The sequence below is a fragment of the Jaculus jaculus genome, chromosome 9 (assembly GCF_020740685.1).
Source record: "Jaculus jaculus isolate mJacJac1 chromosome 9, mJacJac1.mat.Y.cur, whole genome shotgun sequence".
In the NCBI taxonomy this organism is placed as follows: Eukaryota; Metazoa; Chordata; class Mammalia; order Rodentia; family Dipodidae; genus Jaculus; species Jaculus jaculus.
Window position 1 is genome coordinate 113,452,917 of NC_059110.1, and position 26,535 is coordinate 113,479,451.

General features: G+C 46.9%; 1 protein-coding gene across 1 annotated transcript; it reads right to left on the reverse strand.

The window, feature by feature from the left end:
* Nucleotides 1–6,401: 6,401 nt before the first annotated feature.
* LOC123463355 (keratin-associated protein 17-1) lies at nt 6,402–6,744 on the reverse strand. Its single transcript, XM_045158113.1, is given in 2 exon segments — nt 6,402–6,524; nt 6,526–6,744. Coding segments are annotated over 2 exon segments (342 nt in total).
* Nucleotides 6,745–26,535: the final 19,791 nt, after the last annotated feature.

Genomic DNA, 26,535 nt, shown 5'->3' on the forward strand with positions numbered 1-26,535 from the left:
ATGTAGGTGCTAGAGAATCAAACTCAGGTTGTCAGGCTTTGCAGGCATGTATCTTAAGTACTGAACCATCTCCCCCGCCCCAGGAGAGCCTTCTTAAGTAATAAGATGGCCAAGTTGAACCCTCAAGAGGGAAGGATGGAAAAGCAGGTCAATCAAGCATACACTCAGCCAGGCGTGGTGGCACACGCCTTTAATCCCAGCACTCGAGAGACAGAGGTAGGAGGATCGCCATGAATTCGAGGCCACCCTGAGACTACAGAGTGAATTCCAGGTCAGCCTGAGCTAGAGTGAGTCCCTACCTCAAAAATCCAAGAAAGAAAAGATACACTCAGGGGAGCAGGACACAGTTTGACATGGCCATGATGAAAAGAGCAGAAGGCAGGAAGGGATTGTGATAGGACTATAGGAGTTACTGGGTCCCCAGTCATGAAAGCCCTGTGGCTGTGGGCAAGGAGTAAGAAATTGGATTTTACAATAGAACCTGGTGGGCTTAAACTGGACCTTGGTCTTCTGAAAGGTGTCTCTGGCTATGGAGATGGGAGGAAGAGGACAGTCTGGAGTCAAGGAAACCATCAAGGAGGCGTGTTCATGGTAGGGTCTTGCTATAGCCCAGGCTGACCTTGACTTCATAGCAGTCCTCCTACCTCTGCCTCCCAAGTGCTGGGATTAAAGTTGTAGGCCACCACACCCAGCAGAGAGGAACCGGAGCTTTCTCGTGATGACGTGAACCTGACAGCAATACAGGAGGTCTGAAAGAGGCAGAATCTGTAAACGTCTGTGGTTGGAAAGTGGAAGATTAGAAACAGAAGTCGCCATTGTTTGAAATGCAGCTCTCCAATAATGGGGAAAGGGGACATTAAACAGCACTTGGGGGGTGTAAAATAGAGCTTTCCATCTCCCTGTCATCCCTAGTTCCTCTCCTCGCATCAGCTGATCTTCCTCAGCTAAGCCAGTGATGGACTCGTGGCTGGAGGTGGTCCTCCCCATTGACAAATCCCTCACAAGCTCTCAGATGAGAACTGCCATGGCACTGCCCATGAGGTCATGGTGTTCCATCTTCAAAGGATCCTGATAAGTGACAAAAGAAATGGCAGCTTTTCTAATCCTGAAGGTCCTTCCGACTTGACTCTTCTCTAAAGCACTCCTGACCCCTTGACATCATACAGGCACCATAAGGTCAAGGAAAATGTCCACTCAGCACCCAGGGTAAGGTGTGATCTGTAGGAGATGCACAATCAGTATTCATTGAGTGGACAAATGAGAGCCTCGGTGGCTAACTAAAACCCTGGTTGATAATTCCAAGAAATCACTACCTCCACTCGTGCATCTGGGTGGCGTGTCCATGAGCAAGGACTAATCAGCAGTTGTGATTCATAAGACTCCGTGCACAGCGACTGGCCTCTGGGCAGGTTTATCGCATTGGGATGCTCCTTCTGTAACTCTGCCTTTGTCCTGGGCATTCAAGTTACTTCCTGGGAGGCCAGTTCTAGACAAATCAAAACAAAAATAACTCCAATAGTAGATTTGACACTGAGTCAGGACAGAGTCATATCTCATATTCTCAGGCTAAGGAGATGGTTGAGCAGCTAAAGGCATTTGCTTACAAAGCCTGAAGACCTGGGTTTGATTCCCCAGGACCCACATAAATCCAAATGCACAAAATGGTATTTCTAGAGTTCTTTGCAATGATAGGAGGCCCTGGCATACCCACACTTTCTCTTTCTCTCTCTCTCTCTCTCTCTCTCTCTCTCTCTCTCTCTCTCTCTCTCTCGTGTGTGTGTGTGTGTGTCTCGTGTGTGTGTGTGTGTGTGTGTGTGTGTATCTATACATCAAGTAAATGAATAAGAATATATTTTTTAAATCTCGCATTAACTCTGAAAGCAAGACATACTAATACCAAAGGACTTTTTTTTAGGTAACCACCTGGCAAGTAAACATTTAGAAGAGCTGAAAATAAAAATATTGACAACATCAAGTATTCTCAAGGCTATGGAGTAACTGTAGCTCTCACATGCTACTGACTGGAATACAAAATGAAAGAAGTACTTTGCAAAGAAATTTGATGGTTTCTGACATACTTGAGCACTCATTCAACATTCTTCTTGCCCTCTAACTCCAAGGTACTTACACAAAATAAGTGAGAACACATGTTCAGACCAAAACATGTCCACAAATGTTCACAGACACTTTATTTACAATGGCCCCAAACTGTAAAAACAAATAAAGTGTATGTCAATAAATGACTGCATTTTAATGGAGTCTATCCATACAATAGAACAGTATTCTATGACAAACTCACTCCTTTAATCTCAGCACTCAGGAGGCTGAGGTAGTAGGATCACTGTGAGCTTGAGTCCGACTTGGGCTACAGAATGAGTTCAAAGTCAGCCTGTTCAGGTGTGGTGGTGCATACCTTTAATCCCAGCACTTGGAAAGCAGAGATAAGAGAATTGTTGTGAGTTCAAGGCAAGCCTGAGACTACCAGGTCAGCCTGGGCTATAGTAAGACCCTACCTCAAAAAAAAAAAAAAAAAAAGAGGAAAGTCAGTTTGGGCTAGTGTTCAAAACAACATAAAAGCAAGAATTACATTTGCAAACAATGCAAATGAAAGTCTCAAATGTTACACTAAGCAAAAAACAAAAATCACTTTCACGCCATATGTGGTCTTTTTGTAAAAGAAACGTCTAGAATTGGAAAGGTATCTGTAGACATAGAGAGCAGATTGACAGTTGCCAGCAGCTGGGGAGAAGGATGACCTCAAGAAGGACCTAGGGCACTTGAGAGGTAATGAAGCATCCCACTCACTGAGTGCAATGGTGGTAACATAAGTACAATACATACAATACAATTGTCAGATCTCATTACTTCATACGCCCCAAAATGGCAGTATTTAAATATATATGAAGTAGATCTCAATAAAGTGGACTTATAAATTAAATGAAACAGAAAACTTTTCCAAGACAGAAAAACGTAGAAGGGTAAGGAGATGTCTCAGCAATTAAAGGCCCTTGCTTGCAAGCCTGATGGCTTGGATCCACTTACCCAGCACCCATGCAAACCAGACTCACAAAGGAATGCACACATCTAGTGTTTGTTCGCAGAGGCAAGAGGTCCTAGCACACCCATATACACACAAATAGGTGCAAATTAAAGGACAAGGAATAGCATACCTGTTTTCATATAAATATACTTTCAAATGGGTCTGGAGAGGTTTGTGTTAGTAAGAAGCATGAAGCATACCAGAGGCTGTTACTGCTCCTTTCAAAATGTTGTATATTTTTTATACTTTTTGGAATTATGGCTCTAGTTACAATTAAAAATAAAAAAGAATATTTTGGCCTTCGGGAAGCCAGCAGCACCAGATGGCTCAGCACAGACTCTGGCTCCAGATGGAGGCAAATACCAGGGAGACCCAAGATTCAGCAAAATGAGAAGATAAGGGCAAAGCTCAGGGTTAACACTGGACAGGTCATCTCTGTCACCCCCACCAGGGCTCAGGGAACACTGGAGAGGAAGCAGCAGGATGAATATGAGAGCTGTGTTCACCGCCAGCCACAGAAAGACCTCCCCGGAGATGGCAGTAGACACTGAGGAGACTCAAAACTCATGCAGGCAGAAAACAAGAGGCTGCCAAGAGATCAGCACTGAAGGAAATTGCTATCATGTTCTCTCAGGCACAGGAAACATTACAGAAGGAACCAAAAGAAAGAGCTGCAGGGTGCATAAGCTTTCTTTGGGACGCTGTCCTTCCAACACTGACCGACTGGTGCATCTGTGACCCCACAGTGGTTAATGGTGCACCCACAAGACCAGCTCCCTTCTGAACCCATCCACGTTGTGCCAGGAAGGGCTGAAGAAGACGAAAGGAATGAGATAACAATGCATAGGAAAGAATACCTTAAAAGAGGAGAATCCTCAGGGGATTGGGGGTTACAGGGCAGGGGTCAAAAGAAGATAATGGTATGGGAACACAATCAAATTAATTTATGTTCATATATTAAAGTACCCAATAAAAAGGCTTTTTTTGGGCTGCAGAGATGGCGTAGCGGTTAAGCGCTTGCCTGTGAAGACTAAGGACCCCGGTTCGAGGCTCGGTTCCCCAGGTCCCACGTTAGCCAGATGCACAAGGGGGCGCACGCATCTGGAGTTCGTTTGCAGAGGCTGGAAGCCCTGGCCTGCCCATTCTCTCTCCCTCTACCTGTCTTTCTCTCTGTGTCTGTCGCTCTCAAATAAATAAATAAATAAAAAATTTTTTAAAAAAAGGCTTGTTTTGGCTATATGCTTTTGCTTTGTAGAGATAAAAATAGTGTTCTCTCAGGGTCACAGCAGACTTCTCTCAGGTTAAGAACAGTGTTTGTTTTACTCCACAGGTAACTCGGGATCACTTTCAACAGGAGGCTGGAACAATCTACTTTTGCATTTTAACTCTCAGCAGGGATCTCTCATTCCCCCGTCAAGCCCAGCCCAGGAGATGCCCCGCCCCCTTCTCCCCTCTCCCTAGCAGAAGAGCTTGCAGCTGCCTCCAATATGAGAAAAATCTGACCCAGAAAAGGAAGCCAAGGCCAAAGCAGGAGGTTCAAGAAAACTCTGGACCACCCAAAACATCCATAGAACCTGTGAGTTCGCACAGCCTGGCTCCAGGGATCCCGCCATTCAGAACCAAGTTCTGGTGGGCCAGGCCTGGAACCCTAGCTACTCAGGAAGCTGAGGCAAGAGAATCCCAAATTCAAAGGCCAGCTTGGGTAACAGAGTGAGTTCAAAGACCCTCTCTCAAAAGAATAAATAAAATTAAAAGAGGGCAGAGGATGTAGCTCAATGGCAGGTTTGCCTAGCATGTTTGTGAGGCCATGGGTTCAATTCCAAGTACCATAAAAAATAAGTAAACTAATGAAATTTTTATTTTTTTTTAATTTATTTGAGAGCGACAGACAAAGAGAGAAAGACAGATAGAGGGAGAGAGAGAGAATGGACGCGCCAGGGCTTCCAGCCTCTGCAAACGAACTCCAGACGCCGAACCCGGGTCCTTAGTCTTCACAGGCAAGCGCTTAACCGCTGAGCCATCTCTCCAGCCCAACTGATGAAATTTTTAAAAAGATCATTTTACCAACACTTCCTCCCCTGGCTTTGCCATAAGGATCAAACCACACCCGAAGTCTTCCTGTAGAACTGTCCTGGATAAGCAGCAGGGAAAAAGGTAACTACACCCCCCCCTGATCAACATTAAATTTGGCCAACATTCCACATTTACCTCTCAGCTTTTAACACCAGTCCTGAGCCATCCTAGGCCCTACAGCCAAAGGATACGACAGGTAGAGACAAAGCCCAGAGGTCTGTAAGTAAAGCGTCCCCAGGTGAACCTGACGCATCACCCACGGCCCCTGTCTACGTCTGCGTATCTCCATCCTCAGCGCTGAGAATTGCTGGCGGTTCCTGTGTAAAGCACAGATCCCAGGCCACGCCCTCCAGGGTCTCCGCGGGTGTCAGGAAGGGCTCCAGCATTTCCAGTTTTTCTTTCTTTCTTTCTTTCTTTTTTTTCGAGGTAGGGTCTCACTCTAGCTGAGGCTGACCTGGAATTCACTATGTAGTCTCAGGGTGGCCTCGAACTCACAGCGATCCTTGCGTCTGTTCCCCGGGATCCACAAATTGCACTGCAAAATCCCTCGTGTGGTCGGCAGAACGAATCTTCCTAGCATAGGGCCTGGCATGGGCGTGGGCGTGGGCGTGGGGTGCGGTTGGGTGGGTATGGGTGGTTGAAAGGTGGGGGGGGGGGACGGGAGATGAAGGAAGAAACCAGAGGACTGATGAGGGTATGTCAGCATGCTGGAATTTATTCAAAGCTTAACAACAGTTTCAAAGGAAAAGAAAGCTAGGGAGGAAAATCGGTCAGTCCCAAAGACACTTGCAATAAGAAGCCGCCTTATAGTGGCAAAAATAAAAAAGTAAATAAATAAAAAGCCATGGGGCTTCCCCCCTTAGTACTTGGGGTTCACTTCATAGGGACTTTAGTTTCTTTCCTTCTTCTTTCTTCCTTCTGTCTTTCTTCTTTCTTTCTTCTGTCTTTCTTCTTTCTTTCTTTCCTTCTGTCTTTTTTTATTTCTTTTTTTTTTTTATTTTTGTTTTGTTTTGTTTTGGTTTGGTTTTGCCAAGAAATAAGTGGTTCTCCTCCTCGGGTGCCTTGAAACCCGAGGGCAGGCGGGCGATGGAGCACGAGCTCTCCTCTGCAGACGGCAGAGGCAGGGCCGCGGTGGCGGAGGGGGTGGGAGTTTCTGCAGGTGGGGGGGGGGTGGTGGTGTCCCCAGCCGTGGGGGGGGAGGGGAGGAGGGGGGCAGGCGGAGGCTGTCCCCTGACTCCGCGACGAGGTGGGGTGGGGGGTGGGAGGAGAAAGAGAGAGAGAGAGGTCTTCACTTGGTGTCGCACACGGGCGCGGGCTGGCAGCACACGGGCCCGCAGCACCCGCCGCCGCCGCCGCCGCCGCAGCACTCCGAGCAGCCGCAGCAGCTGCCGCCGCAGCCCCCGCAGCCCCCCGCAGCCGCCGCCGCCGCAACCCCCGCAGCCCCCGCAGCCCCCGCAGCAGCCGCCGCCGCCGCCGCAGCCGCCGCAGCCGCCGCCGCCGCAGCCGCAGCAGGAGCTGCAGCAGGAGCCGCAGCAGCCGCAGCAGCCGCAGCAGTCCTGGCAGCAGCATTCCTCGCAGCAGTCCTGCTCCTGCGAGCAGCAGTTGAGGCAGTTCCCCGGGCAGCACCCCATGGTCCCCAGCCGGTCAGGTCCTGTCCTCGCTCGCGAGTCACACGCCGGCCAGGAAGGCTCCCCTTAAGTGTGGCCGTGGCCCGGCTGGACGGCAGCTTTTATATCAACCCCCGAACCCCAGTCACTCGGGGGGGTGTTGGCCCACGAGACAGGATGTTTGCTTTGTTATTATTTACGCCCGTTTCCCTGAGAACGTCTCATTAGCTGGCTGTTTATTTGTCAGGCCTGAGTACCTCAACTCATAAAAAATTTAAAAAAAAAAAAAAAAGTAAATAAAGCCCCACTCGTCCCAACTGCTATTTGTCCAGAGGGTTTAACAAAAGAATACACCTGGGGCAAGGGCTGTCATTAGCCAGGCTGGGGAGAGGAAGGGGAAGCCGGCCGGGGACTCTGCTCCCGGCTCTGCGGGGAGGGCTCCTCTCCCACCGCATTCTGGAGGCATGCAAAGACCGCTCCACGTGGCAAGAGAGTCTCTTCCCATGGATGCCAGTCCTAGCAAGCTTGAACGGGAGGAAGGGGCTATTCCCCATTGCCCTGGTCGGAGGCTGCAACAGGTGTGATCCTGGGCCCTTGCCCAGATAGAAACGGCAACCTCTCCTCTCCGCAGCCACGTGAGCAAAGGCAAATATTTGTGTCGGAGCGAGGTATGCGCAGTGCGCGGCACGGTGTGTTTGGACTTGGCTGGTGAGCATCAATCACGAGTAATAACTGACTTGTGAAATGCAGACAGACTCCCCATAAAACGGCAGGAGGTTGGGGAGTCGCATTCTCTCTGGGTTTCGGTGAACCAAACACTCCTCCTACTGCGCTCTACATGCATGGGAAGAGCTAAGGCCAGCGTCTGCTACCCATCAGCCCCCCCAACCCCTCATCCCCCACCCCAGACTTTCCTTGGAGAGAGGAGGGAGGAGGGGAGAGAAAGAAGGAAGGAGGAAAAGAGGGAGGGAAAAAAGGACGGAAGGAAGGAGGGAGGAAGAGGAAAGGAAAGAAGGAAGGTCAGGAGGGAGAGAGGAAGTCACTGAACATCCAAACACTGTATGGACATGGGAATGCTGTAGACCATCTGCCAGGATCTGGAATTCCTATGCAAATACCCATTATCACCCCAGGGAATCAAATGCCTTTGGAAAGACAGAGTTCACAGGTTAAGGTTCATGTGTAACTTGAGAGAGGTCAAATTGTCTGTCAACGCCCAAAGGGATGGACTTGTGGGGAAGAAGGTGGGTAGAGATAGGAATAGAGACCAAAGGACGAAAGCTCCTCCCCGTTTACTTCCCTTTCCTTTTAAATATTTTATTTTGATTTATTTATTTATTTATTTGGCAGAGAAAGGGGGAGAGAGAGAGAGAGAATGGGCGTGCCAGGGCCTCCAGCCACTGCAAACGAACTGCAGACGCATGTGCCACCTTGTGCATCTGGCTAACGTGTGTCCTGGTGAATCAAACCTGGGTCCTCTGGCTTTGCAGGCAAATGCCTTAACCACCAAGCCATCCCTCCAACCCTCCCTTTCTTTCAAAATGTCCTAGAAAAAGATGCTCGAAGAAAGCCTCGAAGGATTAAGGACAGGGCAGCGGCAGGGAGTGAAATGAAGTGGACAACCTGCGTCTGATATGAAACTGGGTCCCCAGGGATGGGAGAAGCCCCTGAAAGATCATGTGGTCCAATTTCTAAATGTGGTTTTATATCAGAATTGCCTCCAGGTGGGACGTTTGAAAAAGACACACATCCCCAATCTGCATTCCAATTCTAGGTTAAATCACAATATGCACCCCACCCCCAGCCCGAGAGCTGGGGAGTTAGATGCTGAAAAGTTTCTAGGGCTGGGAAGATGGCTCAGCAGTGAAGAGTGCTCGCTGCTCAAGCACGGGGGCCTGAGAGAGCCAGAGACCACCAGAGTTCAATTCCCCAGCGCCCATGTAAACAGCTGGGCATGGCTTCCCATGTCCTTAACCCCAGTCCCACAGGGAGCAGAGAAGCCCTGAGCCCACTGACTGACAAAACAGCAACGGAAACAGCAGCTCTAGGTTGAGTGAGAGACTTCCTCTCAAGCAAACAGGCAGATGAAAAAGAGGAAGACACACAATATTCTACTCTGGGCTCCACACATGAGCACGGGCCTCATGCATCTACATACACATGTGCGTATACTACACACGCATCACATCACACACCACTCCAGATACTACCCCACACACACTCTGTTTACACACACATCAAAAAGTAATGACTAGTAAAACTTTCTAAAGTAAGCTGGATTAACTAAGAAACACTGACATAGTTTAATGGCACCATAACATCCACTGTCAGAGTATTCATATTCTTAAATTTTTTTTTTTAATTTATTTGCTTAAGAGAGAGAAAGAAGGGGGGCAGAGGGAGAAAATGGGCACGCCAGAGCCTCTAGCCACTGCAAACGAAATCCAGACACATGCGCTACCTTGTGCATCTGGCTTATGTGGGTCCTGGGGAATGGAACCTGGGTCCTCAGGCTTCAAATGCAAGCATCTTAAATGCTAATCCATCTCTCCAGCCAAAAGTAATCATATTTTTTAATATTCTTATTTATTTAGTTGAGACAAAGAGAGATAAAGTGAGTATGGGCACACCAGGGCCTCTTGCCTCTGTAAATTAATCCAGATACATGTGCCACTTTGTGCACGTGACTTTAAGTGGGAACTGGGGAATTGAACCAGATCATCAGTCTTTGCAAACACGCACCTTAACTGCTGAGCCACCTCTTCCACCCCCAGCACTCATATTTTATGGAAGATGATACCAAGGTCCAGAGAGGACACATCAGTGACCAGTTGGATCCATTACCTGATGTTCTGATTCCTGGTCCATTATTCCCTGTCACAATCCCATGTCCATAGCCAGGCACCTGTGGGGGATATAATACAGTAATGTCCACAGTACACACATCCTTTTATCCACTTGTAAAATATTTTTATTTATTTACTTATTTTATTTATTTGAGGGGGTCAGATAGAGAATGAGTGCTCCAGGGACTTTGGCCACTGCAAATGAGCTCCAGACACATGTGCCACCTTGTGCATCTGTGGGTCCTGGGGAACTGAACCTGGGTCCTTCGACTTCACAGGCAAATGCTTTAGCTGCTAAGCCATCTCCCCAGCCCTATCTACTTTTTAATATTGTGTGTGTGTGTTCATGCCAAGGGCTCTTGCCACCGCAAATGAACACCAGACACACCATTTTTTGTGTCTTGTTTACACGGCTTGGGGTTTGAACCCAGGCCCTCGGACTTTGCAAGCAAGTGCTTTCAACCGCATCTTCCTAACCCCTGTTATATGTTTTATGATAAGTAACACATTCTCAGAGTGCAATGGTTTGAGTAAGGTTTGAGAGAGCTCCTCAAGTGTTCATGTGTGGGGATTTGGTTCTCACTTTGGCAATATGAGAGATTGTGGCACCTTTAAGAGGTGGAACCTACTAGGAAACCCTTAGGTCACTGGGGTTCTGCCCTCCCAAAGGTGTCTAGGGTGATTCCCTTCAGAGCTAGGTCTTCTAAAAGCCTGAGCCTGACCTGTCCAATAATATCCCTATGTCCTCCTTTCCTCCCCTTTTTTTCCTCTCTCCCCACTGCCCTCCCCCCAAGGCCTTCACTTGAGCTGAGCTGATGCTGACACTGTGCCACTGACCCTCTGGACTGGGAGCTAAATGAACTTTCATTTATATACTTGCCCAGCTATAGTAGCAACACACCAATGCACAGGCTACAAGGTACAAAGGAGGATTCAGTGAAGAGTCTTCCTCAGCTCTCTGACCCGTCGTTCCATGCTCTTGCCTCTCACTCACCCCGGCCGCCCGCTTTCACAATCACTCGACCCCTCGGTGCCCCCAATGTCCCTATCTGCAAACTGGAAATTACGACACTAGTAACGCCAATCTCGTAGAGTGTTTGCATGCATGTAAACATGTAGAACAATGGGCGGCCACATACAGTCTGAGAAGCACTAGCTATTATCAAGATAGATGGAAATGGGCATAGGTGCGGTTTATGTTCATCATACAAGTAGCACAAAATGATTCCCTACAACCACCACCAAAAAAAAAAGGATTTTTGTTATTCAAGTAACTGTAAATAGTAAAACAAACAGGGAAACACCCCCCCTCCCCTCAGCCTGGAACAAGAAATGGCTACCATCCTCAGCAGAATGGGAGAAAAGGCACCTTGTCTATACTCTGCCACAGTCCACATGGAGTACAGTCCCTCCACACCGCTGTACCATCCAAGAGGTGAGGCTCCACCTCCTCTGGGACTGGGTCATGGATAGCCGAGGCTGGTACCCCCCAATTCCCAACTTTCCCACAAGGACTGTCCTGGGGAAAGGAATGCAGAAGAGGAAGTGATGAGGATGAACTCTGACCCATGTCGTAGCAACCGTGACAGGCGTCTGTGAATGAAACCTTGAACTAAAACAGCCCAAACTTCCAGCCCATGGAAGAGGGCAGATGGAGCCGAAACCTCGGAGGGTGGAGAGAGCCAGAAGGGGGAGGAAGAGCAAGATTATTCCTTGCTCTGTACCCCTTTGAAGAAAAGGGGAGCTGGGTCTAGAGTGGAGTTGATGGATTTGAACCAGTAATCCCTTGGGGGGGGGGTCAGGAACCTGGGCGCCTTGAGCCTCCTCTGGATAAGGGGTGACTCTGCCCTTCTATCCCCGCAGTAGTTATTCAGCCCAGGCGAGAACAAGATGGTCTGGGCCACTATGAAGAAGGATAAGGGCTCAATCTCACCCTGCACCCCAAAGGCTGATCTAGTGCAGAGACTAGCCAAAACAGAGAAGGAAGAAAAGCAGAGAGAGCTGTGCTTTGTGACAGAGACGCAGACTGGCTGAGGGCATTCACAGCACCAAGAAGCCCCCCGCTGGCCATGCCTACTGAGGCGGGTGGTGGGGGATGTCACGATAGGATGAGGCACAGGCCCTTCTTAAGGTCAAAGAAACCTCGGTCCTTTAAGAAAGGCAGATCATAGAGGAGTACAGAAGAGACCCTCAAACCAAGAGCCAAGAAAGTAACATTCCTTAGGTCTGCCCATGGAATGGGAACTGTGGCTAAGCATGACAGGAGCCTAAAGGGAAGCTGCTCCCCTCTGATGACAGACACCCCGCGGTTGAGGGCACTGGGTGAGTGGGGGTGGTTGGAAGCCTGGGGGGAGGGGCGGGGCAAGGCCTCTTGCCTCACACCCTCTTCCTCTTTCTCCTGCCTTTGGGGTCTTTCCTGGGGATCTTTCCTGGAGTTGTAGTTTTCCTGGTGTCAGCAGTGCCCCTCGGTTGAGCCCAGGGGTCTGTTGGCATTGGCACCTTCGAGGTTTTTCATACGACCCCCTCCTTCCCATGCCAGGCAGCCAAGAGTTGGCTGAGCCTGAAGCTCAGCGGCTCATCTTGTCCTTGCCACCCGTCCAGAGCCGCCGGGGTGAGGCGCTGGATCCCCAACCACGGCAGCAAATGCTGCTGTGTCCTCAGAGCGTCACCAGCATGAGAAAGAGCCTGGTTCTGTGTTTATCAGAGGCCTGCGCTCGCTGATCCTCAGCTCCGATCCTCTCCTCTCTTAGGGTGTCATCAGGATCATTCTGTCAGTACCTAAAGAAGTTCATAGAATCATAGCACCACAGTGATCCACAGTTCACAAGTTCCCTGCTGAGAGACATTTACCTTGCTTCTCTTATACCTGATGTGTTCCTATTATAACCAAGTTGAAGTAAATAACTGCGCAATTAATTCATATGTACATATCTTGACATCCCCCTGCGATACACAGAAGAGGGGGAAATGCTGGGTGAATGAGTGCCTGTGTTTGTTGCCCAATCAACTTTCATAAAGGCTGGACCAATCGTGGTCTCTTCAGCAATGGGTGCAACTCTCTTCATTCTTCACCAACACAACGTGATATCAAGGCACATGACCTTGCCCATCTGATAAGAGAAAGAAAGGACTTGGCAATAGTTTTAATTGGAATTTCTACTGTATGTTTAAATGCTGCCTGCATTCCCTCTTGTGAATTAGCTTTGCCTCTATGGCTCATTGTTTAACTGGGTGATTAATTTTTGATCATTGGGAATCACTTGCAGAGTAGAAAATAAAGGCTTGCTATTTAAGTTCTGTTCTTTCCAGGGTGTCATTTGCCTTTGACACTGTATTTAAATAATTATTTCCCTAGGTGGCCCTTTACAATATTATTTTGCCTTATAAACCTTATACCTGCTTAACTGTGAAACTCCTGAACAATGTAAAAAGGAAAAAAGAAAGAAAACATGGCTGGGGAGATGGCTCAGTGGGTTAGAGGGCTCACTGTGCAAGCATGAAGACCCAAATTTGATCCCAAGCACCCACGAAAAGTGCCAGGCATGGCTACGCACCCCTCTCACCCCGGCATCGAGCAGGGTGGAAGCAGAAGGAATGCCGACAACCAGCCAGTCTAAGCAAATACCTGGCGAGCTCCAGGATCAGTGAGGCACTTTGTAAGGCAGACAAGCCATAGAGGACATGCAATGAGCTCTGTCTACACACATGCGTGCATGCTTGCCTGTGTACACCATACCGCTCCACACGCGCGCACACACACCTTTCAAAATAAAATTTTAGAGCTGGAGAGATGGCTTGGCAGTGAAGGCATGTGCCTGCAAAGCCAAAGGACCCCAGTTTGATTCTCCAGGACCCACGTATGTCAGATGCACATGGTGGAACATGAATCTGGAGTTCATTTACAGTGGCTAGAGGCACAGGTGTGCCCATTCTTTCTCTCTCTCTCTTTCAAATAAATAAAATTTTAGCCCGGCATGTTGGTGCATGCCTTTAATCTCAGCACTCAGGAGGCAGAGGTAGGAGGATCGCTGTGAGTTCAAGGCCAGTTTGAGACTACATAGTGAATTCCAGGTCAGATTGAGCTAAAGTGAGACCTTACCTCAAAAAAAAAAAAAAAAAAAAAATTAAAGTAAAGCAAAGAAATGTCACCTATAATGCCACACTAAAGATATAAACACTATTATTATCTTAGTCTTCCTTTTAGTGTTTTATTCTAAAGAACTGCTTATAAATATTGAAATGAATGGAAATAAATACACATATAGATGCCTATTAAACATATGTCAAGTACATGTGAAAAATATATAATTTTATTTTCCTCTAAAATTATTTAAACCTACTTCAAATCCTCCTTCCAGCTTATGAGGAAAGGCAAAAAGGCAATGTTCCTCCCTCCCCTGTCTTTCATCTAGATGTGGAATGTGAGTGGGGGAGGAGCTTGGATTGCATCATAATACTAAAAGTGGGGTTGGGCTGGGCGTGGTGGTGCACACCTTTAATCCCAGCACTCCGGAGGCAGAGGTAGGAAGATTGCCATTAATTCAAGGCCACCCTGAGACTATATAGTGAATTCCAGGTCAGCCTGGGCCAGAGTGAGACCCTACCTCAAACAAAAAAAAAAGAAAAAGAAAAAGAAAAAGAAAAAGAAAAAGAAAAAGAAAAAGAAAAAGTGGGGTCAGGCTGGAGAAATGGCTTAGCTGTTAAGGCACTTTCATGTGAAGCCTAAGGACCCAGGTCCAATTCCCCAATACCCACTTAAGCAAGATGCACAAGGTGGTCCATGCATCTGGAATTCATTTACAATGGCTAGAGGCCCTGGTGCACCCATTCCCAGTCTCTGTCTGTCTCTCTCTCTCTCTCTCTCTCTCTCTCTCTTTCTGAAATAATTAATAAATAAAATATATTTTTTTTAAAAATAGGGTCAGCAAGCTCACTGTTCACAGCTACTGAAATGTACATGAGCCCTTCTTACTTTTTTTTTTTTTTTTTTTTTTTTTTTGGTTTTCTGAGGTAGGGTCTCACTCTGGCTCAGGCTGACCTGGAATTCACTATGTAGTCTCAGGGTGGCCTCGAACTCTCGGAGATTCTCCTACCTCTGCCTCCCGAGTGCTGGGATTAAAGGCGTTGCCCACCACACCCGGCTCCCTTCTTACTCTTTATTTGAGAGAGAGACAGAGAGAATTGGCCCACTAGGTCCTCAACCCCTCCAATCAAACTCCAGACACCTGCACCTCCTAGTGGGCATGTGCAACCTTGCACCTGCCTCACCTTTGTGCGTCTGGCTAACATGGGATCTGGAGAGTAGAGCATGGGTCCTTGCAGGCAAGCGCCTTAGCCGCTAAGCCGACTCTCCAGCCCTGGTCCCCTCTTACTCTTGACCCCACCATTCCTCAGGTGGCACCAGCTGGGGATGCTGGAGGTGTCCCTGCCGTAGGAAATAAGACTATGACAATGGCCTCTTTTCAATAAACATGTACATGCCTCACATAAGACTTGAGCCTACAAGCTTAACCAACAAAAGGCACTAAGCACATGCCTGGCTTACTTCCGGGTCTATAGATCTCAAAGCCCCAATATTCAGGTAAAACCCCACGTCTTCAGAATACACATCAGAACCAAGGTCAGTTAAGAGGAGAACTTAAAAAAAATAGAAAGAAACCTTAGGGCAGGTTTACATCAGAACACTAGGAAGACTGGACACCCCCAGGCACCCAGCCAATGGGGGAAAAATAAGATAAAGATGGGACCTATGGCACTAAGGGACTATAAAAAAAAACAACAACTTTCTGGGCTCAGATGGCACACATCCAGTTTGTTGGTTGGTTTGCTTTTTCTGGGCTGCACCCAACCTAGCAAGATCAAAAATAAACTGCCTCACTTCCACTGCTTAGAGTCTCGCAGTCTCTTTATTAAAAGACGTGGATATTTCCCACACTGCTCCTAGTCCAGGAATTCTACCCTCTCTCCATCAGGGAGGCCCCAACACCGTCTAACCACGTGGTCATCCTCCATCCTCCCCTACAAGCCCACTTTGGTGGGTCTAAACGAAGCGCTGACTTGCACCACGTCGCTTCACGTCCGCGGTAATGTCCCCACCGCGGGCGCAGTGGCTGTAGACCTTCCCCCTCCTGCCCACACCACGAGGAAAGGGCAAAGAAGAAATCACCAGGCTCTGCTTCCAAGTGTCACCCTGACACACTTTTTCCACAATTGAAATCATGTATACAAGTTGGTTTGTACCCTAAATAGAAAATGCCTGAGCATAATAATTAATAAATATGAAAATTTGAAAAGTTCTATTTTCAAGTTGAAGGAAACATTCCTTGTTGTTTTCTCATATCAAAAGCATATCACTGAGATTAATTTTCTTAAGTGTTGATTGTATTTTTGTTATTATTATTATCAACATATTTCGTACGGATACGTCATGTGTTAGTACCCTCTTTTCCCTCAGCCCTGGCCGGGGTTCCAGGTATTCCCTATGGGGTTGTGGGTTATGTGGGAACAGTAGTCATTTATTTGGGGAGGGGGAGGGAATGACTCTGGGTATGATGTCTCAACCCGTGGCACTTACAATCTTTCCGCCCCCTCTTCCGCAAAATTCCCTGAGCCATGGTAGGTGAGTTTTAAGTCTACTCCAGTGATGAGCTCTTAGGAGCCTCTGGATCTCTGCTCTGGTGGGTGTTGAGTGTCCTCAGTGTCTGTCTCCTTCACCCTGGTGCTAATTGTCAGGTTCACCATAGAAACAGCACTCATGCATGTCTCCCCAATACCTCTATGGTTTCAGCTAGGGCTTGGCAGAAATGTGCGGGGTAGTTTATCTCCTCAGGTCTCTCTACCTTCTGAAAAAGTAGAACAGGGCTGGAGAGATGGCTTAGTGGTTAAGTGCTTGCCTGTGAAGCCTAACGACCCCGGTTTGAGGCTCGATTCCCCAGGACCCACGTTAGCAGATACACAGGGGGCGCACGCGTCTGGAGTTCATTTGCAATGGCTGGAGGCTCTGAAGCGCTCATTCTGTCTCTCTCTCTATCTATCTGTCTCTCTCATATAAATAAATAAAAATAAATGAAAATGAAGAACAGATTCTCCAATGGAGAGTGAAATCAGCATAGTTTAAATGGGATAAGCATTATCAATTTAGGGAGAATTTGGTGTATGTAACCCCTCTTTTAACATATCTTTCTTTTTCTCTCTAAAATAAATGCCTACTCGGGCATGGTGGCTCATACCTGTAATCCCAGCCCTTCGGAGGCTGAGGCAGGATTGTCACAAATATGAGGCCAACATGAGCTACAGAACAAGTTCAAAGCCGATCAGAACTACATAGCAAGACCCTGTCTCAAAAAATTAATTAGAGGGCTGGGGAGACGGCTTGGCAGTTAAGCGCTTGCCTGTGAAGCCTAAGGACCTCGGTTAGAAGCTTGATTCCCCAGGACCCACATAAGCCAGATGCACAAGGGGGTGCATGCATCTGGAGTTCATTTGCAGTGGCTGAAGGCCCTGGCATGCCCATTCTCTTGCTATCTATCTGTCTCTCTCTCTCTCTTTCTCTCTCTCTCTGTTGCTCTGAAATAAATAAATAAAAATAAACAAAAAAAAATTTAATTACTTAGATTCCTAAAATGAAGGCTGGGAAGATGGCTTAGCAGTTAAAGGGACTTGCTTATAGAGTCCCAAAATATAACTACTGAGTCTTCATCACAATAATCATTTTAAACTATTAGTAACTAGTTTTAAATATTCTCCAGGAAAAAAAAATTCCATAGTATCCATGTCATGGTGCTTTACAAATGTTAATTGCATTTTTAATATTTTATTTATTTATTTATTTAAGAAAGAAAGATTAAGGGAAAGAGGCCAATAGAGAGAATAGGTATGCCAGAGCTTCCAGCCACTACAAACGAACTCCAGACACATGAGCCACCTTATGCATCTGGCTTTATGTGGGTCCTGGGGAACTGAACCTGGGTCCTTTGGCTTTGCAGGCAAGTGCCTTAACTACTGAGCCGTCTCTCCAACCCTTAAAATGTCTGTTGTTTTTGTTTTTTGTTTGTTTTTTTAATTTTTCGAGGTAGGGCCTCACTTTAGCCCAGGCTGACCTGAAATTCACTATGTAGTCTCAAGCTGGTCTCAACTCACAGGCATCCTCCTACCTCTGCCTCCCAAGTGTTGGGATTAAAGGTATGTGCCACCATGCCCATCTAGTTACATTTTTTTAAATTTTTGTCTATTTATTTGACAGAGAGAGAGAGAATGGACACTCCAGGGCCACCAGCTACTGCTAACAAACTCCAGATGTGTGTGCCCCCTTGTGCATCTGGCTAATGTGGGTCCTGGGGAATCAAACCTGTGTTCTTTAGCTTTGCAGGAAAATGCCTTAACTGCTAAGTCATCCTTCCAGCCCTAGTTGCTTAGTTGCAAGCAGGGTCTCATTTTGGCACAGGCTAACCTGGAACTCTGTTGTAGTTTGCACAGATGGCCCCCAATACATTCAGTCTTTTATTAATTTGTAGTTTGGATCTGCCACCACCTGGCTGGAGGAGGTGTCACTGGGCTGATCTTAAGGTGTAGTGGTGGGTGTGAAATTCCAATCTAAAGATATGCAAAGTGCCTAGCTCCACCTGGAGTTTCTGAAGTGTGCTGTGTGGCTTTTGGCTTTGGGCTTATGGCTTCTCTCTCTCTGCTTGGCCCTTCTGCCATTATGGAACTTCCCCTGGATCTGTAAGCTTCAATAAACATCCCTTCCTCCATAACCGTGCCTGGTCTGGAAGTTCGTCTCAGCAAACCTAAAGCTGTCTGCCACACTCTCTATAGCCCAGACTGGCCTCAGACCCATGCAGCTCCTCCTACCTCAGCCTCCCAAGTGCTCAGATGATCGATGTGAGCCTCTTACGTTTTTAATCTTTTTGTTGATCTGGTAGGCCAATCATGAATTCATGTAGTATTTGTTCATACTTATTTAATTATTAATGCATTCATTTTATCAATTATTATTTCTCCTTTTGAAGATTACCTGCTTCTTCTGATTTTTCTACTAAACTACTCATCTTTTGTAATTAACTTAGTTGATGTGAAGTATACTAGCTCTTTCAAGATTTGTCCCTGGGTGACGTTTCCTTTTAATTGTGTCCATGGTGTCTTCAGGGACAGAATTTTCTTTTTATGTGGATAAATCTATTCCTTTCAGCTATGGTTATATGTTTTTCTTTTGTAATTTACTGTTTTAATTGTTATTTATTTTTCCAGTTTTGGCATTTTTTTGTAGATGTGTATAATAATGTATTTTGATGTCCTTCCCTCCAGTAACGCTCTATTATTCCATTATCACCCTTGTACTTCCCCATCAATCCCCATCTTTCATGCCTTCGCCCAACTCCGCATTGAGTTAAATTAGGGTCACTGGCATTATAGCAAGTGGAAGGTTATTTACTGTGGAATGGGGCAACTTTCCAACAGCTACACCATTAATGAACCTGACTCCCTTCGCCCAGCAACCACTAGCTGCCCTTAGCTGCCCTGAGAGGCACCAGCTCTCCTGTATCCTTCCCCTGTTCATGGTGACGTACCGACAGGCTGTCTTACGCAGGAAACCACAGCTGCTGTGAATTGAGTGTAATGGCCGTGGAAGACAACACTTCTTGGGCCTCCTTCTCAGCCTCCTGCTCTTACATTCATCCCACCCTCTCTTGCGAGAGTGCTCCCTGGCCCTTGGGAGGGTGGTTTAGATGGTCTGCTTGATGCTGAGCACACAGTAGTCACTTATTCTCAGCGCTCTTGTCACCTACGCGTCTCTGCGGGAACCACTGCCTGTCCTAGTAAGGACCTTCTACAAAGAGGCTTCACGCAGTCCTAGCAGGATGCTCGGCTCCGTCCGAACTTCCTCAGCTTCTGGATGTCACCCTCTCTGCGGGGACTTCCTGTCTCGCCTGGCACTGGCAGTTCTGCCATCCAGAGTCTCAGCTCTGAGGTCAGGCCACTGCACAGACCAGGGAACTCCCCCTCCTCTCTGGAATGGAGTGTGTGGGCGTGGGGAGCTCCCCCACTGCTCCTGGCTGGAGCGTTCTCTCGTCAAAGTTTGTCTCAGGTTGAAACTGAGTCCTGGTCCCCTGCAAGCAGAACAAAGGTGGGGTCTCGCTCCAGCCCAGGCGGACCTAGAATTCACTATGTAGTCTCAGGCTGGCCTCAAACTCACAGTGATCCTCCTACCTCTGCCTCCCGAGTGCTGGGAGTAAAGATGTGCATTACCATGGCCAGCTGAGCATCAGGCGTCTACTGTTAACCTGGGTGTGCCCAGCATCTCTTGGCTGTCTCTTCCCCATCCCCAAGTCAAACAAGTCAGCTTTATTTTCTTTAAGCTTTTATAGGTAGTTATCTGATCGTGTGAGTGTGCATATGGTGGATGTATGTGTGTGTATAGATGCAGACACGCTGTGCACATACATGAAGATGCCGGGAGAGGACATCACGTGTCTTCCTCTGTTGTTTTCCTGTCTTATTTCCCTAAGACAGAGTCTCACCAAACCTGGAGCTGCCTGTTTTGTGTTAATGTGCTGACCAGGAAATCCAAGCAATACTTTGTCTCTGCCCCACCTCAGCCCTGGGGTTTCAGGCATGCATCGCCATGCCTAGCTTCTTATGTGAGTTCTAGGGATCAAACATTCAGGTGTTCATGCTTTCACAGGGAGCCTTCTTACCCTCTGAGCCATCTCCCCAGCCCCTATGGTTTTCACAATCAATGATGTTACACAGCATGAATTTATTCTGGTGTATGAAAGATACTGCTTTACAAAAAAAAAAAAAAAAAAACATGATATTTTGATTTCCTACTTGGATAACTTGAGTGCCTATTCACTGTGCAAGCAAGAACAAGGTGCTGAGGTCATCAAAATGTAAGCGTGCCTTCTGTTCTGGCGGCCTCTAGTGTTCATCTCATGGCATTACACACACCATCAAGGAGGGAGGTTGGATGCTGTTTTGATGTGTTTGGTTGTTTTTGAAAGATACAAGGTAGCTTCTGGTGCTGGTTTGATGACAAGTGGCAAAAGTTTACTCAGGTCATTTGATGTGAGAAGTGTGTTACATTATACAGCACTGATTGACATCGTGTGCCTAACTGACTCTCTCTGAGCAAGGGAGGCACTTTTTTGGCTACTACCTTCCATATCTAGCCCCTGCACTATGCAATTCATAGATGACATTGTGTTGTTGTTGTTGTTGTTTTCAAGGTAGGGTTTCACTCCAGTCCAGGCTGATCTGGAATTCACTCTGTATTCTCAGGGTGGCCTTGAACTCATGGTGATCCTCCTACCTCTGCCTCCCAAGTACTGGGATTTTTTTTTTTTTTTTAGAGAGAGAGAGAATTGGTGTGCCAGGGCCACAGCCACTTCAATCGAACTCCAGACACTTGCGCCACCCAGTGGGCACATGCTACCTTGAGCTTGCCTCACCTTTGTGTGTCTGGCTAACGTTGGATCTGGAGAGTCGAACATGACTCCTTAGGCTTCGCAGGCAAGTGCCTTAACCACTAAGCCATCTCTCCAGCCCTGAGACATTCTTGTTAATGTTTAAGATAGCCACATACTATAAATGTTATCTCTTTTTTGTGTTTTGCCCATTTGCTTTTGTGGTGCTGAGGGGGTAATCATGCAAGCCAGGTAAGTGCCCTATCACAGAAACCTTGCGCCATCCTCTGGTTTCACCTGAGAACACTGAGGTACCTGGGAGTCAGGTGCTTTAACTAGAAGAGGCAAAGCTTGCATCAGAATCTAGATGTTTGCTTCAGAAGCCCATTCAGGGGGCTAGGGAGGTAGCTCAGCAGGTAAAGGTGTGTGCTTACAAAGCCTGCCAGCCCAGATTCAAGTTCTCAGCACCCAAATAAAGCCAAATGCAAAGAGACACATGTATCTGTGACCCCCAAGGGCGTACAACAATGGGAGGCAGATCCAGGCACATCCCAAAGCTTAGGGTCCTCTAGTCTGACAGTGTACAGTCTGGAAGTTCATTTGCAGCTGCAAGAGACCCTGTCTCCAAGAAGGTGACACACGGACATCTCAAATTTGTCCTCTGATTTCCCCATGCACACCATGACATGTGTACCTATAAAAAGACATAATAGATAAATAACTCATAAATAAATATTTTTAAAAGTTCATCCTTGGAATGGAGAGATGGCTTAGCGGTTAAGGCACTTGCCTGTGAGACCTAAAGACCCAAGTTGAATTCCACAGGAGCCATGTAAGCCAGATGCACAAGGTGGCATATGCGTCTTGAGTTTGTTTTCAGTGGCTGGAGGCCCTAGTACACCCATTCTCTCTCTCTCTCTCAATCTAATAAGTAAGTAAAATAAAATATTTCCAAATAGTTTATCCCCCTTTTCGTATGCTCTTCTCGAGGAAACCACAGAAAAGTTAAGACTTGGCTTAACACAACTCTTAAGTGTCATAAAACCTTCAAGTAATTTTAATTCAACTCAAAGAGATATCATGATTCTTCATGAACTTACAGTGTCTGCTGTATAGTGAGTATGCAATGAAGAGAGTTACAATCACAACTGAATATGAGATGATCCTCTATTACGGTGCAATCAAGAGCATTAGCTGGAAAGCCAGTCAGTGCCGCCCTTCATCTTGGACCTGGAGACGATGGCATGCATAAGGCTGTTCTATACCTGCCCTGCTCCCAACCGTGGGCAACAGCTGCATGTGGCCCTTGAGCACTTGAGATATAACTAATGAGGGCGCAGCTGAATTTTTAGCTTTATTTAAATGTCAGTGCATTACGTGAAAAAGGCCACAGGATGCTAGTGGCTCTCACATTAGACAGTACAGATGCAGAAGTTCTGGTTCCGATTAAACGGTGGACGAGTTTTTAGATTAACCAGCTAGGGTGTTGCAAATCAAGGATGTTAGACATTCAAGTGTCCGAGTCCTTTTAAAAGCATCAATGAGGAGGCAAAATAGTACAGATTACCAGGCAATTGCCACAGGACAAAATCAAGGAAAGCATTCAGAGATGGAGAATGGAGAATGTTTCCCAGCCCTCACCCAGGGAATTTGCCAAACTTGGCAAACTTGAACTTCAGCTGTCGTGACCTCTCAGGAAGGTAGAAACAGAAGACAAAATCCAGGACCCACCCAGGGCGGAGGCACGCCTATGATACCTTCTGCTCCAAGAAGCTGGGTTTGCAAAAAGCCTTATTCGTGCAGAACAAAGGTCCAGAAACAAATTCAGCCCACTACCTCTACCCCCAGGGAGCTACACGAGAACTTAGACATGACCCAAATGATTGAAAATGTTCCAGGCTAAAAAAAAAAAAAAAGCCTCTCTGATTGATAATGTTTCAGTGCGGTGGTAGAAATAAACACAAATCCTTTGGTGAGGCAAGACACCATCATTCTGCCCTAACAATCCCCACAAACCGAGCGAGCGTGGCAGTCATTGTGACTGTTCCTGGATCGCCCTCCCAGCCGTCTTCAGCCGTCCTGGGGCGGGCGCCAGAGTTCCACTTACACTGAAATTAGATATGACCAAGCGACTTATTTTGCCTGGTAATGCAAATAGGAGCTATACGTGTTACTCTGCAGACAAATGCTCTATGGGCCAAATACACTTTTTCTTCGTCCTACCAAGCAAATCCGTGGAAAAGCACCTAGCGTTAAGGCTGCAGCCAGCCTTGCTTCTTGAGGAACTTCCAGTGAAGAGAATCCTCGTAATGACTTGTGTGGGCCATGGAGCTTGAACCAGAAATAAACTCTGCTGCCGTAGGATTTGGGGAACTTGAAGTAACTAAGAACTAGCCTAGCCTGGTACTAGAGAGAAGCATGAGAAGGACAGGACCAAGGCTGTTTCTCCAAGACCCATGACCTGAGAGTGTTCCACAACTTACTGGATCTTCCTTCAGCATTAGGAGGAAAAAGAAAAAAAAAAAGGAAAGGAAAAAAAAATTGGCATGAATTCAGTTATCATGTGGCTGAGTCACTTCAGTTCTTAATTTCTCTTGGGTATTGGGATTTATTCAAAAGATTTCTGCAAATGTTCTTTCAAAATGAAGTTTCGTGCCTAATCCTGTCAATGTCATGGTTGTTAACATAGGAATACCAAATTGTCTTCAAAGCACACCGTGTCAGGGCTGAAAGAAATAGGGATTATTCCTTTCTGATGAGAAATGAATAGTCCTTTCTTTCTGGGGTTTTCTGGCACGTACATAGCATGGGCAAGGCCCTGGGTTTCATATCAACACTGTCAAAAAAAGAAAAAATAGAAAAGAGACTCACTTGCTTTCCTGCTTTCTGCTGTTCATAGAGGTCCCCACCAAGGAATTTAAAAAAACAAAATCTGCCTGTCATTACTGAAAGAACTTCTCTGTGATCTATTTCCTCGCCGGCGCCAAATGAGTTACTAGTTTCAAGCAAGTATGTTATGATTGCTGCACCCCAGGTGCATGCCCCTTATGTGTCCATCAGAAGGATACCAGGAAGATCAGTTTTCATGTGTGAAAACCATTCAGTAATATAAATTACCTGATTGGGTCAGCCTGACAGAAGCAACTGCCTGGATGAAATCCAGGGGCCAGGTCTGAACAGGCTACATGATGGTGTCAAAGTTTTCGTGTGCACTTAAAGAGTGCTGCAAATCACAAGAGCGCACACAGCATGAGGGTCGCACAGGCAGAAGAGGTGTGTCGCTGTCTGCAAGCCCACGTCATGCGCAGCCCTGCCCATGCCATGAAGGAGCCTTTAGCCTCCCTGATGGCTCACATGGCTTGCTGTAGGAAAAGCTAGAGAAGAAGGGGGCATGATTCCTAGGGGTACCTAAGGCCAAACCAGAAAACTTGGGTCTATGATTAAATCCAAGAGGAAACTATGAGGCTAAAAATGGAAAGTAAAACCAGGCGTGGTCACACACACACACACCTGTAATCCCAGAACTTGGGAGGCAGAGGTAGGAGGATCGCCGTGAGTTTGAGGCTACTCTGAGACTACACAGTAAATTCCAGGTCAGCCTGGGCCAGAGTGAGACCCTACCTTGAAAAAAGAAAAAAAAATTAAAAGGGAAGATGGTTATGATAGACACAGAGTCTGAGAGACCAAGTGGTAAAGTAAAACGATGATTTACAAATTGCCCAAGAGAATTGCAAAAGAAAATTTCTGTGTTGATTTCTTTCTTTCCTTCTTTCTTCTTCTCTTGTTTCCTACTTTGCTCATTTCATGGGAATTTGAGACTGGGTTCCCCCCTGGGAACCAAAGGGCATAGATCAGCAAACCTTGAATGTCAAGGTTGTGGATTCCCTGTCCCGAGCAACAGGAAAGAGATCAGAACACAGAGACACACTCTCCACAGGGGCCTCAAAGAAGTGACTGTAATGTTCATCATATGAACCTGCCATGCATCAGCCATTGGATTAGCCTTCACCATTGTCTCTCATTCCACTTTATTTAAAAACAATATGAATAGCCAGGGAGGTGACTCAATGAAGAAAGTATTTGCCATCCAACATAGACACCAGAGTTTAGACCCCTGGCATCCATATAAACGTCACACAGGCACAGTGAGTGCCAGTAATCCCAGTGCTCTGGGTTCAAGAGAAAGACCCTCCCTCAGTCAATAAAGTGCAGAGTGAGAGAGGAAGATGCCGACAGTACCCTCTGCTCTCCACACAAATACACATCCACATAGATACACACATGCATACACACACCCATGGGAACAATACACACACACACACACACACACAGAGAGAGAAACTGTGAACAGTGAGGCGGTTATTATTCTCCTCATTTTATAGCCTTGAGAAACTGAGAGCGAAAAGTCATGTGACACGTTGAGAACAGAAGTCAAGGCAGAATTACAGTTAAAGATTAAAACTTAGCCGGGCGTGGTGGCGCACGCCTTTAATCCCAGCACTCAGGAGGATCGCCATGAGTTCAAGGCCACCCTGAGACTCCGTAGTGAATTCCAGGTCAGTCTGGGCCAGAGTGAGACCCTACCTCGAAAAAAAAAAAAAAGATTAAAACTTAAAATTTGGTGTGGGTATGATGGCGCACGCCTTTAATCCCAGCACTTGGCAGGCATTGGTAGGAGGATCACTGTGAGTTCGAGGCCACCCTGAGACTCCATAGTGAATTCCAGGTCAGCCTGAGCTAGAGCAAGACCCTACCTCAAAAAAACTTAAAATTTGGGGTGGGGTTTGACTTACATCCTCTTCACCTTTTGGCTATTTTTAAAACTTTAAGCACCCGTTCCAATGTGTCCCGCCCCAAGCTTTTAGTTCACTGGGGCCACCACCAACTACCCTGGTGCTGCTAGAGAAAGTCATTTGTGTCCATGCTGACACATACCACCCACTGAGAATTACCTGTCTGTGTTTCTTATAAATGTGTCTGTGGGACCCTACAAATCCTCCCTCGTCTTTATATCTCAGACAGGTGCTTGTCCTTACGTTAAAAAGGAAAAAAAAGTGAAAGTGAGAACAAGCATGGCTCCTCGGCCCGCACACCTGCAGTGGGCTCAGATAAGAACCAGGTGGGGCCTCACCCATCTCCTTGGTGCATGACCTTGTCAAGGTGTTAGCGTGAGTTTCGCAATGGCTGGGGGCAGGGCACATCACGATCCTGACTTCTGGTTTCTGGCACCTCTCCTCTGACTTCTGTTACTGGTGGGGGTGTGAGCAGTTGTTAGATGTTAAGGATGCTCCTCTGAAACAAAAGCAAACAACACAGTGGACAAGTAGCTATCATGTGCTAGCCCAAAGCTTTCACTGTGTGTGTTCCCTCAACCTATTTCCCACTCGGCCGTGAAAGCACTCCTTTTAATAAGCCTGCCGGTCAATCCATCCTTTTAACTCTCTAAGGCTTCTCTGGTCCTTGAAATAAAAGCAGGTCCTGGGCTGGAGGGATGGCTTAGCAGTTAAGGCATTTGTTTGCAAAGCCAAAGGACCCAGGTTCGATTCCCCAGGACTCACGTTAGCCAG